General features: G+C 33.5%; 1 protein-coding gene across 7 annotated transcripts in view; it reads right to left on the bottom strand.

Moving 5' to 3' along the window:
* Nucleotides 1–18,004, bottom strand: part of hdac5 (histone deacetylase 5) — a 103,266-nt gene that overhangs the window by 53,159 nt on the left and 32,103 nt on the right. For 3 of the 7 annotated variants that reach the window (XM_051103510.1, XM_051103514.1, XM_051103520.1), the window contains exon 1: nt 12,053–13,202. The exons of 2 other annotated variants lie outside the window; for them this stretch is intronic. In XM_051103510.1, the coding sequence (XP_050959467.1) occupies nt 12,053–12,203 (151 nt within the window). In that variant the 5' untranslated portion in view covers nt 12,204–13,202. Of the gene's footprint in view, nt 1–12,052; nt 13,204–18,004 lie in introns of those variants that run through there. 2 more of the 7 variants (XM_051103529.1, XM_051103522.1) reach the window with 1 other exon arrangement.

The raw sequence follows: 18,004 nt of genomic DNA, 5'->3' as shown, positions 1-18,004 counted from the left end.
GATGATAGATAGACAGATAGATAAATGACCTTTAAACTAATACTGCTAATGAATTTTATCCTTAAATGAATATTAAATCACAACAAAATGTAAATGTAAAGAAAATATTTGTAGAAACTGCTATATATATATATAAACCATTTATTTGAAATTCTTGACAGTCACTTTTTGATCATTTTAATGCATCGTTGCTAAATAAAAATATTAACGTCTTCAAAAAAATAGTAAAATAAAATAAATAAAAACAAACAAAAACATAAATAAAATCAATTGTTTTAAATGCTAATTGTTATTAAATTAAACTTAAAAAAACCCTTTTGTGAACTAAGATAAGTGTTACTAAATTATTAAATTAAAATAGACAGAAATGAGCATGCACAATTTAATATTCATTGCTTGCTATGGATCAGCCAATACTAGAAATTTAATTGTGTGTTAAATTTTCTCAGTTTTTTATAACATTTTATACCATTTCCATTGTCATCTAACGATCATTTAATATTATGACATTTTTAAAGTATTCAAAAGACAAATATTTTAATAACACTGTGAAATAGTGTTAATAGTGTTCACTGTTTGTTTTAATACATGTCAATAGCTAACTGCATCATTTTTACTGTACATTTCTGCCATAATCACCGCTGATAAGCTACTCCTAAATGTGACCCTGGACCACAAAACCAGTCATAAGGGGCAATTTTGTGAGATTTATACATCTGAAAGCTGAATAAATAATCTTTCCATTGATGTATGGTTTGTTATGATGACAACATTTGTTTGAGATACGACTATTTGAAAATCTGGAATCTGAGGATGCAAAAAAATCAAAATACTGGGAAAATCGCCTTAAAAGTTCTTAAAATTAAGTTTTGATATATTTACAGTAGGAAATTTACAAAATATCTTCATGGAACATGATCTTTACTTAATATCCTAATGATTTTTGGCATCAAAGAAAAATTGATCATTTTGACCCATACAATGTATTGTTGGCTGTTGCTACAAATATACCCGTGCTACTTATGACTGGTTTTGTGGTCCATGGTCACAAATATAAGGTATATAAAGTTCACTTCCAGAACAACAATTCACAAATAATTTACTCACTCCCTTGTCATTCAAGATGTTCATGTCTTTCTGTCTTCAGTCGTAAAGAAATTATGGTTTTTCAGGAAAACATTTCAGGATTTTTCTTCATATAATGGACTTCAAGTGTGCCCCCCGATTTTGAACTTCCAAAAAGTAGTTTAAATGCAGCCTCAAAGGACTCTAAATGATCCAGCCGAGGAAGAAGGGTCTTATCTAGCGAAACGATCTGTCATTTTTTCGGAAAATAAAATCTGTATACTTTCTCGCACGCACGTTCACGATGCTACATATTGAATCATGTTCGAAAGGTCACGCCGAATGTAGGTGGAACTACAGACCCAGTGTTTACAAAGCGAACGCGCAAAGACTAAGTAAGTAGGAGAAAAAAACGATGGAGTTTTTCACCATACTCAACCTTTTTTAGCCAGAGTACACAGACAATGAATTTAGACGTGATTCGTAGTAGTGATGGGAAGTTCGGATCATTTTACCGACTCTGACCTTTGAGTCGCGTTCAGCAAAATGAACGAATGTTTTTGAGTAATTTCATTAATTTTAGCAAAATCAGCATCACGTGACAGCCCCATAAGATGAACAAACGACTCGAAAAACCCGAAGACTCGAAACAGGTGAACTACTTCCAGTGCAGAACCTAAATAGAAGCTGCATTTAAACGAAGCTGCTTTGCAACGATATGTATCGTAAATAAGTGTTATACAAATACTGTAAATGTGAACTGAATTGAAATGAAACCTATTCAGCAAAACCATTGCCTACTAGTATCGGTAGAAACAGAACTAGTCGACAAGTTGGCACAGCCCCTAACATATGAACCAAAACGACACCATTGTCCTTTGTAGGCATCACATGGCACTAAGCTCGGGCCATCAACTCAATTTCCCATCACCCCCCTCCTTTCCCCATCAGCCCCAAAACAGTGTCCCATTCAACAGCGAAACCTCTACCAATCATACGGTGAGCTGCGTATGCCCAACCGCCATTCCTTAGGGCTCTAGTTCAAATGGGACAACCTTTCATGAGCAGGAAAAAAAGCAGAGAAGAAGAAGAAGCCGCATGCAAAGCATAAACATTCAGACGATGAAATGTCATCGCTAAGTAGCAGGCTGAGTGCCGGCCACTGTTTACAGGTTCTATAAATGCACCAGCATTGACGTCAAACGCTTGCATGAGAGGAATGTTGTTTTCTGGGTAAACTTCAATGTGTGGTGCGGAATTCATCTCACACCACTTTTTAGAAAGAAGCAAAGAGGGGGTCGCAGGGTGTATTCCAGCAGAAAAAGAGTGTTTTTCTTCAAAACAGCATGTGAAATACATATTAAGGTGTTAAAATGTTTTTTCAAGTTAGTATTGATTTATTTTCAAATACTGGTAGCAGGACTTTCACTGCTTTAACAGCATTTTGGGAAAAACTGCTCTAGAGCTAGAACCTTCAGAAATAATCATTTAATTATAGCCATTTCTATTAAGGTTCTTAATTATTAACATTATTCCTATTCAGTCTCAACAACAGATAAACAGGTGGCTCACAAAGTGGAAGTTTCTGAGAAAACGCTAACAAAATAAGCAGCTTTAGTGACTTCTCTGGAATGAACTGCTTTTGGTAGGTACAAAAAAAAAAAAATCACCCGCAACAGCCTGAATTCCCACAGCACTTTCAATTCTTCTTATAAACCCTTTCACAACACCAGCGTTTGGGAGACGGGCAATTGGGAAAGCCAGAGCAGGAGCTCGATCTCTGAATATGAGCCTCTACTCCACACAGCTCCTGTGGGGTTTGGATGGCATGTGTCGCAGAAAGGTTACTTCTTTTCTTATGAAACTATTTCCAGTAAAGGATATTAAAAGATATCAGGAATTTAAAGTCATGGGTCATTTGGCAAGAGGCAAGAACAACACAATAGGCTGCATCTATCTTTGAACAGTCTGAAGAATACTTTCTGCTATCACTTATTAAGATGAGAAGGGAAATGAAGATGAGGAGGTAAACGAAGAAGTGGCAAGTCATTCTTCACTAGCAGAATATCAAATAAACCATGGCTGGTGCATGAAAAAAAGAGTTGGCGGCGTGTGTCACCGGAGCCCTGGCACACGACAAAGATGAAATGCATATCCACAGACAGGTTAAATAATAGAAAGGGCCTTTCCTGCAAAATCTTACAGTACAAATTACTGAAAACTGACACATCAGATGTACCAATATAGAAATACTGGATGTGGCAGGCTGACAACAAAGCAACCAAAAATTTGAAACAACTGTTTTTTGTTTTTGGTTTTAAATGAAAAATACAGTTGAGGTCAAAAGTTTACATACACCTTGCAGAATCTGCAAAATGTAAATTATTTTACCAAAATAAGAGGAATCATACAAAATGCAAAATAAGGTATTTTACATAAAGTCCTGAACAGTTAAACTGCCTGATGTTCTTCAGAAAAACAAATTCTTTGGTTTTTCAGCATTTTTGTGTATTTGAACTCTTTCCAACAATGACTATGATTTTGAGATCCATCTTTTCACACCAGTGACAAGTACTGCCCTTCAAAAATTACAGAAGATACTTCCATGTTTCCCAGAAGACAAAATAAGTTAAACTTACCCTGATCTTCAAATTCTAAAAGTTTTCACCCCCAGCTCTTAATGCATTGGCTTTCCATCTGGAGCATCAGTGAGCGTTTGGACCTTCTGTATTCTGTATCCCTCAGTTGTACTCATTGTGAAAAGATGGATCTCAAAAATTGTACAGTCACTGCTGGAAAGGGTTCAAATACAGAAAAATGCTGAAAAATGCGTCCACAGGTCGTTCTTGAAAAATGTGTGGGACCTGAAGGGTTTCTCTGAAGAACAGCGAGCAGTTTAACTGTTCAGGACAAACAGGGACTCAAGAACAACTATCACTAAACACAGCTGTGGATCATCCAGGTAACAACACTATTATAATTTACTTAATTTTGTTTATTTCTGAACGGGGTCATTTTAATAAATTCAACTACTATTTTTCTCTTTCTGAACTATATGTAAACGACTTTTATGTGAAATATCTTACTCAGGTCAGTACTAAATAAAAAATAACATGCATTTTGTATGATCTCCCTTATTTTGGTAAAATAATTAACATTTTGCAGATTCTGCAAGGTGTATGTAATCTTTTGATCTCAACTGTATGTATCTGAAAACATTTATTTTGTGCTAATTATGCAGTTTCTTGTGGTGGAACTGGACACTGGGTGAATTTGGAGAATTTGCCTAAAAATGAGTACAAGTTACATTGGATTTACACCAATATGGTGGTTTTAACTTAAGGTAGGTCATAAGGAATCACCCACACCACCTAGCAACCATGACATCAAGAACACAGTTACTGTAAAGAGGTGTCACCGCTCACCAAATTTATACATACTGTTGTCTACAATAATATCTTGCCTCCAGAAATATCCCTGAGCACCATAATAGGCCGATCCTATACTAAAACCCAATAATAGACGATAGTAAAATGAGACCAGTGAGATATTATTAGCTCATGTGTAGGGTACAAACAGAACTGCTTGGAGTATATACAGTACATATTCTATTTCCACTCTGCTGCACAATGTTCTCAATCTAAACTGAATGCTTCCAGTGATCTCCTGATAATGATCCACTGCTAGAGTACATTTTAATATTCATTGTTTTCCGAATTGAGCATATTTTTGTCATTTTTTGCGTCACCCTCCCATTGTTGTCGATGAGGCACTTTTGTAACCTGTCAAATGAACACCTACACAAATGCAGCATCGATAACTGCAAGACAAAAAAAAAGAACAAGAGATAAACAACTGATCATTTGAATCATCCGCTGAATCAATGTCTGAATCACTGATTGACTGACTCATGTTTGTTTCATTTTGATCGTCTGTCAACCACGGCATCAAGTGCGCTGCAGTTTGAGAACAGATCTCAAAGTAGGTGTTGAAAAACTATAAAGTGGGTGGGGCTCATGCACTCCCATAGTGCCCTAAAAACTCCAGCTGCCACTCAAGACATGAGGGTGAGACCATAGGCCTGTAAACATGCCTGGTGCTTATTATAGCATGGGGCATCACTGGGGAGACATAGTTGACTAGCCTTGGTGGGAACGATATGGCTAAATTTAGAAGAGCTCTCAATTTTGGCGACTATAAGAAGTAGTCGAACTTGATATGCAAATAAAGGTTTACCTTACTCTTAACGTAACTCACCCTATTTACCCTATTTACATAAAACTATATTACTTGTGAAAAAAACATTGTCAGCAATCACAGACATTCGGACAGGATTAGATTTCTAATTTGAGAATTCATAATTTGCTCTGGAATTACTACAGAGGTTGTGTGAGAAAAACACAGACTTTATTTGGATGGGATTAAAATGCTAAAGTATGTCTGCAAAACACAAATTTCTCTAACGACCCCCTTTAAAACTAGTCCTGCCTGAATAGGGCTTTTAACACTCAGGTCAGGGCCTTTTTCACATGACCATGTATTGGCAACGTTTCCCCATGCCAAATGGCAGCATGGCCTTGCATGACAACTCCAGAGAGTTTGGCTAAATCCATTAGCTAGTTTTGGCATACAACTCAGATGGCACGTGCATGCCCAACACGCCACCCAGAATCACTGATGTAGCATTGTTTGCATGTCTCATTTCTCACCAAAAAATATTTACATTGCCGCAGTGACATTTAGGAAATTTGCCAGAGATATTAACATGTGCTTTATGTCAGGAACATAAACAACATAAAGTCTAAAACATCTAAAGATTGTAGGTGAGCTGGGAGACCAACCAGCATCTTAACGTCAAACCCATGCCGTTGATATCTAAATCAGCACTCGATTCAATGCATTTATGCAATGTTCCGGCTTCACTGTTGGCAGTGTCTGTCACTGGTTTGAAAGATACAGTCCTTTGCTTTGTTCAAAGTGATTGACACAATACAAACTGCTATTAAGATCTACATTTCTGCAACGCAGTTTAAACACAGACCACAGAACAAAGGAGGTTCAACTGTCTGAATGTCTTTCCAAACACACCCATTTAATCCCAGCAGGGGTTTTCTTTATTATGAAGTCAGCTGTTTAAAGTTACAAACGTGTGCTTTTATTCTCTAGGGCTGTTTTACAGTCACACATTCCAGTCAGATAAAAGCTCGGACAAGCAGTCACCGGTCAGTCATCAAATAATCCATAATGATTCAGCATCATGTTGCAAGGCTTTTTCCATTACATAACCCAGGTATAATTAATTAAAAACCTCCTCAGGGAGTATCGACTTATAATGATTCAATCCCAGTTCAGCAAGTTTAGAAGATCAGCTCAGCTTATCCCGTAAATTTGTCGTAACTTGCAAAATCTGCAAAGAAATGTTCAGAGGGAACTCATTTGGCCTCATTCATAAAGCACTTAAAGGTGCACTACTTTTGGAGCAATATAAGAAAATTTTGTAGAGCTTGCAAATTCGAAAGTGTCTGCTTGAACAAAATCACATCAACACATGTCAGACACCTCCAAGCTGGATGTTTGACAGAATGTCTTGCAGCTCCTCCACAGTGCAGCAGATATATGTCTAGACAAGCACAGTAATTGTGCAAATCCTGACGTTACATATATACTGTGTTGCATAATAAGGACACATGTTGTACATGGTGTTACAGCAGATGTGGATGAGTGTCATGTTTCCTTTAGGACAATTAGACATGTCAGCACACTAGTGATGAAGAGTAAACAACTATGACACATGCTAAAATGCATAGCATGTTTTGTTAAAGGAGAAGGTTCTGCTTCTTTGATGTTTTTTGTGTAGACCTTGGATTGCCCATTTTCCACAAGCTGGATGAGAAGTCTATAACATACTTTCTTCAAATTAAAAAAAACAAAAAAGGTTTCTCCTTCTGGAGCATCAGTGAGCGTTTGAACTAGGGCTGCATGATTACAACAAAATCATAATTGTGGATTTTACCCTTGAAACTGAACATTCCCTTGAAATAATATACACAATTTCTCAGTGGTAGTGTAAAACACACCTTTTTTACCTTGTCAAAATCCGCCCTGTTCAGAGCGAGCTATTCTACTGCATGTTTCTTTGAATGCTAACACACATTTAGGTTCAAACAATGTAAAAGTGAGTTTTGCATCCGATGACCCCTTTAAGGAATTTTATTGGATTCTAATCCGCATCATGCTCTGGAACCAAGGCGTCCTGAGAATTTCTTTACAGGATTTCAAAACGGCACAAAACAAACTTTTTGAACTTTTAGAAAACATAATGTAAACTTTACAATAAGGTTTAGTTGGGTAATCCTTTGTTCCAAAATTGATAAAAAGTGACAGTGTTGATCAGACATTTACATTGTCATAAAAATATTCCAAATAAATGCTGTTCTCTTGAACTTCAAAGATTCCTCATCCAAACAGTCATCAAAGAATCCTGACAAAAAAATCACGGTTTACACACACACATTAAGCAGCATAACTTTTTTTTTTAAGATAGTAAGTTTAAAAAAATTAGACTGATTTCTGAAGGATCATGTGACACTGAAGTAATGATGTTGAAAATTAATTTTCACCATCGCTAAAAATATTTGATTTAATTTGTTTATTAAAAATGTAAATATATTTTACAATATTACTATTTTAATAGTATTTTATGATCAAATAAATGCAGCCTAGTTGAGCATTAGAGAAAAAAAATGTGAACGCAGAACTCAGTGCTGTCAAATCGACTAATCGCGATTAATCGCATCCAAAATAAAAGATTGTTTAGATAATATATGTGTGTACTGTGTATGTATATTTATATGTATATACAACATATATTATGTAAACAAACTTTTATTTTGGATGCGATTAATCGCGATTAATCGATTTGACAGCACTAGTAGAAACTAACATTAACTAATCAGTAAATGCTGTAGAGGTACTATTCATTGTTAGTTTATAATACCAAATGCATTAACTAGTGTAAACAAATGTGATTTGTTACAAAATACTTCTCAAAAAACAAAAAAAAAAATCACACATATTATTATTAGTGGAATCAAATATTGTAAACATTTTAAAATGACTATTTTTTGCCATGCAGTTTCTTTTAACTGACATTATTCCATTATTCTGACATTATTTCTTTTAAAAGACATTATTCCAATACAACATCAACATAAAAATCAGTTCATTCAGTAGGATCTTACAGGAATCTTAAAGAGGATTTTTATTTGATCCTTCAGGATTGGTTCCAAATAGAGCTGGAAATTCCAATAGGAATCATGTACACATTCCATTAGGATTTTGTGCGATTATGCTCTTAGAGTGCTCACTACATGATCATGGCACATGCTGTGAAGTTTAAGCTGTTAACAACAGTCAGTTGTCAACAGAAAGGAGAAGTGAATGATTTTCTTTTTCTCTGTTTCAATATAAAACCATATGCATTGTTTAAGTTGTCAAGACATGGCAAAGACAAGGTCAGACTATACCAATTAAAATAAACACAATAAAGTCCCCACTTCAAAACTTTACTTGCAAAAACAAAAAGAATGCATCAACTCTGTAGTACTTCATTAAGAAGAATACTAATACAAATACAATTGAGTAGAACTTTTAACCGCAGCACATTCAGTCTGTTACAATCTAAATCATCAGAGAATTGCCGTAATAATTTCAAACCAGTACAAAGGGGGATTTAAAGAGGTGAATGGCTCGAAAACAACAGCGTAACTATTTGAACAGTTGACAGATAAACAGGCCCGGTGCGAGGAAAAGAAGCGGCTGCACACCCACACACTGTTATATAGTCATTCCTCTGTGTTGATTCAAGCGCAGGTGAGAGATAGCCGAACCTCGCAAAGCTCTGACGGGAACGCTGACGTCACTTCTGACAAGGACGAGACACAAGTTTACTCTGCCAAAATAAGCCTATGAGCCTCTCAAGCTCTGAGCAGTATCCTTGTCACAGATTAAGTACTATAGTAATAACAGTAAATTATGTATAACTACATGTAAAAACCCTAAACCAAATACTAATGGTAACCTCAGCCTTAGCGCAAGTACATGCTGTTAATTAATATTACTCAGTATTTGAAAGCACAGTTCACAATTTCCAAACCTGTATGAATTTCTGTCTTCATCTGAACACAAAAGAAGATATTTTGACTTCCACAGTATTGTTTTTTCCCATTACAGACGTCAATGTCTACCAGCAACTGTTCGGTTCAGCATAGGGCTATAAAGCGCGTGATATAAATTTCCTCGATAAACGACAACAAGAGTTTGATAAGCGTTCGATATAATGTTTATGCGGCAATGGCGGAACAAAAGAGCGCTAGTCATTTGAAGCGTGCCACACGGACCGTTTATCCACTCGGATTAAACCCGGCATTGCGCGAGTTTACTAGAGCAGATGCATTCACTCGCTGATTAGTCTCGGTCATGCGAACACTGAACAGTGCTTAAAATCAGCGAAGAACACAAATAACTGCAGATAATACAGCGCTGACCAACAGGAGAAACACTGTGTGCAACGATACAGTCTTAATCTACAAATCGCCATCATTTGCCATAGATTTACTGCAGTAGCACTAACTGCACAGTGGTATTGTGTCAGAAATGTAAGTACATTTGTGTCGAATTTTATTATATTATTAATGTAGACATGTATTTAAGGACAAATGTAAATTAAATAAATTTATATATAATGATTTATTCATTAATGTGTGATATGTTTTTTTTTTTTATTATTTATTTTAAACAAATTATGAGCTCTTAAAGATTTTCAGAATTTTTACAACTGTAAAAATGCTACAGTAAAAACCTGTTAAATTGTTAACGGTAAGCTCCCCTACTATATACGGTAAAACTGTATTGGACGTTGCATGTAATTTTACAGTAGTATACCGTTTTCAATAGTGAACAAGGATGTGAAATTTACAGTGAATAACCATAAACTGACATTCCCAGAATTCCCTGCATTAGATTTAAATTTGATGTTTGTTTGTTTTTTTTCTTTTTTTTTGGAAATAACTATTTCTTCTTAGTTTTTTCTTATCAGTTTTGTACATTTTTGTGTGAATGACACTGTGCACCTTCTATATATGTTACTAAGCTGCTTGTGATGAGCTTTGGTTCATCATGTCACTTTTTCATCACCACCTGCTTTTGGTGGTTATCACTGTATTAAAAAGGTACGAAACAGATTTCAGTACTTCAATAGGTTGGTACATTTACATTATATCAGTTAATGAAATTTCAGTATTTAAATGTAAATTTAAGTTAAAACCATAAAACTGGAAACGTTGGTACCGTATTTTTAATGGTAAAATTCTGGCAACCACAGCTGTTGGTTTTTTACCATAAATTTTACTGATTTTGTTTTTTTTTTACAGTGTACCACTGCATCTTTCGGGGGAAAAATGCAGCGATTAATATATAGTTTATTTATAGTTATTTTCAAAGCTTCAGTGTACTGTCATTATAAAATAACTTCAGTATTGTACAAGTTCTTGTTGAAAATTAACCAAAAAATTTGCTCATAATTTCCACACAGGACAAACTTGGTGCTGTTTCCAAACAAAAGGAAATATGTCGACATCAGCCAAAATGAGTTGGAAAAATATTGCCATATCGGATATGAGCAAAACTTTAATATCATGAATCCCTAATATAATTATAGTATTTTTGTGTGATTAAGCTATGGCGTTTATGCATTTATACTAAATGTATTTAGACTACTGTTTTTCATACAAATACCTTAAAACCATATTACATTTTTACCATGGTGCTGAGGTGGTTTTAACTGTTATTATCATGATCTAAATGTATGCTACTATGGAAGACCAATTATTAATTAAAAAAAAAAGAAAGAAAAAAAAAGAAGTAGTCAGAATAATTACATTTCACCATATAAAAATGAGGTTGCTACAATTTTTACAGACATTGCCGATTTTGACAATGAACAGGAATCTACATCTGCATCCTCAAGCTACTATCAAATGTGTATTTCTAAGAGACAAAAAATGTAAAATATGTAATATTAAAAATGTAATATTATTAATATTATCAGGCAACACAAACCTGTTTCTTGATTTGAAACAACATTACTCAGTACATGCAAAACTAAGAAATCTATTTTTTTTCCTACCAAGACATTTATTTTGTTAAGGAAAAATGACTGGAAAAGTGTAAATAATTAAAAAATGTGAAGTGTTTGTCATCTTCTGACCATAAAGAACAGTTTAAAACCAATTAACTGTCTGTTTTTTTACAATTTTACACTGAAACAAAAATCTGAAATAAAAGTTTGACATCTATCATGATAATTATCGATATCAACTGATATGGAAAAAAAAAAAAATCAGCATTCTTCAAAATATCTTCTTTTGTGCACAACAGAAAACATTAACTCACACAGGTTTGAAACTACATGTGGGTAAGTAAATAATTCTCAAAAAGTCATTTTTGGATGAACTATCCATTTAAATCCCTTTAAACCAGGCCATCGGAAAATAAAGTGTAACCAAAAACAGTTGAAAGTCAAGTCCTTAAATTGAAAGTCATTCTCAACTGACACAACACATTTGCGTCTGGCAAGTTAAACACTTACAAGAGCATTCGAAACCTCATGGTTGACCATATTAACTTAACAAACTTAAAAGATTAACCAGCCTAAGAGAACGCAATGAGAAGATGTGCAATCGACGGTGGTAAAGGAAAAGCAGCCACCTTTGTTTAGAGATGCCCAACACCATGACCCTCGTGGGTTTTACCCAAACAGAGTTTGACCCAGACAAAACAGAGTCAAGATGTGTATCAAACAAACATCAACAACCTTTGACTTCAAAGAATTTGCACGTTTCAACCTCCCAGCCCTCTTTCTGTTTCAAAACAACACACGTTTCTTCACGCACGCTTGCGTTTGTGTATCTGCTCCTCGTCAACTCACCGGTGCCGGGCATGCTGGCGCTTCTGGATGGAGAGAGCAGCTCCACGGGTCGCTCTCTGCTGGACGTGCTGTCTGAGGAGAAGCAGGACTCTGTCTCATAGATCGTCTGCAACATCGCGCACAGTCCCGGTACGGTTGGCTTCAAAAGCATGCCAGTCTCAAAATATCGCCGCTCAATTAATGCAAAAACGAATTAACATCAAAAAGGAGATGCCTACCCACTCTCCGTGCAAAGAAAGTGAAAAATGCAAACACTTGGCAAAAAGCAGCACGTCCTTTATCGAAAAACACATGCGTGCAAAGAATCGACAATCGCTTTGCCTGTTAGTTCCATGGTGCAATCAAAACAGGTATCCGTAAAAGACAAATCCTTAAATTGTGCGTTCAAACGATCAGCTTCGTGGCCGCACAAACGAGTCTATTCATAAACCACATCACCTTCTCGTCTAATTGTGGATGTCAGAAACAAAGTGCTAATTCACAGCAACAGTATCCAAGAGCGCCTGGATCCCGCAAACGTCTAAAGTCACGCATGTGGTGTCAGCGGACTCCAAAAGAGAGACTTCCCCATGACGAAATGCGACGGGACGAGATGAAAGCGACAGAACGGGGGAGACTTTCGCCTGCCGGTCCCTCCGTTCCTGCTTTCCTCGGTTACAGCGCCGATGAATGGGCTTAAAGTGAACCGTCCGTCCGCTCGGTTTAGTGCGAATTGTTCAAAGCCGAATCTCTGCAGCCTCACCCGCCGTGCGTGGCGAACGGGAGAGCAGAGGTATAGAGACGTGGAGTTTACAAACAGACTGGAGCTGCTTCAGGCTGCTGGAAATAGCTGCCGAGCGACAGGGGAGGGGCGGGACCGTGCTATAAATAGAGTCGGGAGCTGAGAGCTCGCTCGGAGAAAGAGAGAGAGAGAGAGGGAGGAGGGGAGATGGAAGAGAGGGGATGGACGATTGTTTATCACGTAAATAACGCAGCCAAAAACAATAATAGGAGCCACAAAGGGAGCCAATCAGACAGAAGAGCGTGACGGGACTGGAGGAGTGAGACCAAACTGAGTTTAACTCGATAACGCGAGCCAACACGAGGGCAAACGAGATGCAAAACGACACGAGCGCTGCTAAATTCCGTGCCAATGCGAGCCGGAATGAATGGAAGTAATTCATGCGTTTGAAACAGAGGCGCTTAAATCGGAGCTTTTTGTACCGAGGGCTGCCGCTTCTTACACAAGGAATCTGCGTCAGCACTATTGACACAGAGAACACAAGGGTCACCGTTTCACAAGCGCATGTGGGTCAAAAGACTAGGGCGGCCAATGCAGCATTACCAAAGCTGTAACATGTCAAGCGCTGTAAGGTCACTCTATTTAGCGACAAATAAATGATAAAATAAGGAAATCATTTCAAATTGTGTTCAAACTGTGTTGAAAAATAAAACAAAATTGATGAAACATTTTACAAAAATATATTTAATGATATACTATCTTTAATTTAATAGCTTATTTAAACTTAAACAAACATAAAAATATATATATTAATAAAAAACTAAACATGTTTATATTTACTGAGATCTATAGCATTTTTCAATAAATAAATAAAATTATACATTTATAAATTTAAAATAAATATTTTAACATTTGGCAAAATACATGTAATACATTACAAAGTGTGAAAAATGAATTTATTTTTAAGTTTTACATTTTTAATTTTTACAATCAATACATAAATGAACAGCCTTTAAGAAACAAAACTAAAGTAAATATTAAAACATATATTACATAAACTATTACTGTTATTATTGTTATTATTATGATGATGGTGATGTAGAAGTGTGCAAAATGTAGGGAAATTGCATTTTTTAAATAAGTAAATAGATAAAATTGCACTTAAATCAGATTAAATAAATAAATATTCAAACATTTTGTAAAATTAAAAGCAAAAATATTTTTTTAAATATTAAAAATAAATATTTAAACATTTCCATCTAAGAAATAAATATTTAAACATTCAATAAAATTTAAAATATTAAAATATTTTTACAAATGTTAAAAATAGATATTCAAACATTTAGTAAAAAATAAATATTTAAACGTTAAGTAAAATTGAAAACATAAAAAATTAAATATTAAAAATAAATATTTACACATTTAATAATTTTTTTTTACACATTTAATAAAATAAAGTTTTTAAAATAAATAAACAGAAATCACTTGCACTTAAATTAGATTTAAGAACAGTATTTAAAGAATAAATATTCAAACATTTAGTAAAATTAAAAATATTCAAATACTTTAAAAACTATTAAAAATAAATATGCAAACCTAAAAATAATAAATAATTTATTTAAACATTAAGCAAAATATTTTTTTATATTACCTATTTTTTTTTTTAAATAAAGAAATGGATATAAATTTCACTTAAATTAAATTTAAGAAATAAATATTTAAACATTCAGCAAAATAAAAATAATAAAATATGTAAAAATGTAAAAATAATAAAATATTTTTACAAATATTAAAAACCAAATATTGAAACATTTAAAATAATGAATGTTTTAGTTATTGTTTTACTTAGCACAAGTCTAGTAAACATAAAATATTTTTACAAATATTAAAAAAAGTAGTAAAACATTTGCTCAAATGTAAAATATTTAAATGTAATAAAATAATTCAATTTAAGTTTTATCATTTTTAAAACAAATAAATAGATATACTCTGCACATAAATTAGATTTAAGAAATAAATAAGCATATTTAGTCAAATTAAAAATAGTAAAATATTTTTGAAAACATTAAAAATAACTATTTAAACTTTTAGTCAAATATATATATATATATATATATATATATATATATATATATATAATTTAATTAATAAAACATAATTTATTACCGTATTATATAATGAATATAAATAGAAAGTTTAAAAGGCAATTTTACCATTTCAATTATTAAAACCATTTGCCATTTCAATTATTAAAAAAGCCCACATGATGTTTGGAGGTGAATTTATATCAGTAATGCACTAAATCTTTGTGATGTTAGGTGTGAGGGCAGCATAACGCGTCCATTGTGAATTGCACCATTGATTTCATGCCCTCCGAGTTGATATATGACAAGGTTATCGGGCGTCGATGTTCTGCAGCAGTTTAGGAGCCCACAGCCTAATGCATGCTCATCGCATTTATTATCCAAGATGGACTGACCTGTTGCACAAGGGCAAAGCTCTGGGAAAGATGCGTCAAGACTGAAAAAGAGAAAGAATCAAATCTGAGACCACACAGTGTCACAGGTTTCTTACAATGATGGCTAAACATTTGTTTCATGCAAGGAAAGTTGGTCTCAGACCAATATTAAAGGGTAAGATTTATCCAGAACGCCTAAATTAGACCTCTGACGTGTTTTTCTTAGAGCAGTCTGTCACCATGACCACTAGTGTGTTGGAGAGTTAAAATGGATTTGGCTCAAGAGCAGGCAACGATCAAAGAGAAGCTTTGTCAAGCACTTGTTTGAAAAAAGACACGTTTAAAAACAACATGGAACAGATGTGCACGTACCCAGTGTCTCCTATCATTGCACGGCCGTAGGGCGGGACCTAAGAGGGCAAATACAGGTTGTGCGTCTGTATTTACGCAGGCCAAATCAAAGCATGCTCAACTTTCAATGTTTTGGCACCCATAGCAAGGCTAACACATAATTTGAACCAAGGCTGAAAATAGAAGCAAGTTTTGCAAGGCCTGATTTGCCCATGAACCATCATCAGCATGCAGGATGATTAAAAAAACCCCAAACTATATGTATCTAATGAAGTCTGCAAAAATGCAGGCATACAATTTATATTTTCTAAGATTTTTAAGTAAATAAATACATAAGAAATCAACTTTAAGATATTTATTTAAACATTTATGAAAACAAATATATATTTTAATACTATCATTATTGCAAATTATTGCACATTATGTGCAAAAAATGCATTTATAAAAAGCACACAATTTATATTTTTTATTTAAGATTTTTAAATAAATTAGTAAATACATGATTCAAATTTTCAATCTACATTTAAACATTGAATAAAACAAATATATTGTTAATACTATCATTATTGTTATCTAATAAAATGTACAAAAATGCATGTAAAAAGGCATACAATTTATATTTTTAATTAAGATTTTTAAGTAAATTACTAAATACATAAATCAAATTTAAAATATATATTTAAATATTTAATAAAACAAACACTTTTTAATACTATTATTATTGTTATATAATTGAATGTGCAAAAATCGCATTTAAAAAGGCATACAATTTATGTTTTGATTAAGATTTTTAAGTAAATGAGTAAAATAAATACAGAAATCAAATTTAAAATATACATTTAAATATTTAGTATAACAAATATATTTTTAATACTATCATTATTTAACCCAATGAAATGTACAAAAATATTTTAAATAGGCATACAATTTATATTTTTAATTAATATTTTTACATAAATGAGTAAATGAGTACATAAATTAAATGTAAAATATATATTTAAATATATATATAAAACAAACACATTTTAATACTATTATTATAATCTATTTAAATGTGCAAAAATCGCATTTAAAAAGACATAATTTGTTTTAATTAATATTTTAAAGTAATAAATAAATAAATAAATACATAAGAAATCAAATTAAAAATATAGATTTAAAAACTGAATAAAACAAATATATTTTTAATACTATCATTATTATCTAATGGAATGTGCAAAAAACGCATTTAAAAGGCATACAATTTATATTTTTAATTAAGATTTTGAAGTAAATTAGTAAATAAATAAATACATACATAAAATTTAAAATATACATTTAAACAAATATATTTTTAACACTATCATTATTTTTATCTAATAAAGCATGAAAAAACATGTAAAAAGGCATTTCCATACTCCTTTTTTATTTAAGTTTTTAAATAAAGAAATAATAAATTAGATTTAAAAATAAACATTTAAACATTTCTTAACACAAATGTAACATTTTATTATTACTATTATTATTATCTAACAAAGTGTGCAAAAATGCATCTAAAACGTGTTAAATTTAAATATTCTAATTGTAAATTTTAGCTAAATATTTAGCACCTAATAAATCAAAATTAACTGAATCAAAATTTCAACATTTAATATAACAAATTCTATGTATTAAATAATTAGTCTATTTGTGTGTGTGTGTGTGTGTGTGTGTATAATTTTGTATGTCTGTGTGTGTGTATATATATATATATATATATATATATATATATATATATAAATGCAGTGCATGCTTGCGTCTTAAAAACCTCTTAGAGTTTGCACTTGTTGCTCTTTAAGTTACAAGCATGCTTAACTGCTATCTGTCGTGCAGCTGCACGGACGTCAAAGATTTTACAAAGTCCTTTCAACTTGAGTCTCGTCTGTTGGCTTTAGTTTCCAGCCGTCCCTGTTATTTATAGGTGGATGTACCTTTTGGGCTTTCTGACGTTAGTTGGGCTTATATTTAGCCGTGAGAAGGTGGGGGGAGCGTACCACTTGTTTTTTAAGCCCCTTTTTTTTCACGAGTGATGAACTCATGTTGGTAATGTCAAGGACTTTGGCAGCAGACTTTGTTTGACAGCTAGTCTCTCGCCTTTAGCCAGACCTGACCCAATTAAGGCCAACCCAAAGCGAGCTGTAACCTTTTGCCACCGGGTTCTGAAGGAATCTTGGACGCTGGAGAAGAATGGTAAATAAATGTGGCCGTTCCTCACTACCGTGGCTGCGGACAGATGGGCTAAATGTGCGCTGAAGCTTCGGGAGCATGTGAACCCTCTCTCTCTCTCTCTCTCTCTCTCTCTCTAACCCTAAATAACATGGACTATATTAGCTCACACTTACGAGCCCACAAAAATAGTCTGGGTTTGGATGGGATTAATTAAAACAAAGCCAAGAAAAACACA

The sequence above is a fragment of the Labeo rohita genome, chromosome 3 (assembly GCF_022985175.1).
Source record: "Labeo rohita strain BAU-BD-2019 chromosome 3, IGBB_LRoh.1.0, whole genome shotgun sequence".
In the NCBI taxonomy this organism is placed as follows: Eukaryota; Metazoa; Chordata; class Actinopteri; order Cypriniformes; family Cyprinidae; genus Labeo; species Labeo rohita.
Note: the sequence above shows the minus strand (reverse complement) of the source record. Positions and strands in the feature narration are given on the sequence as shown.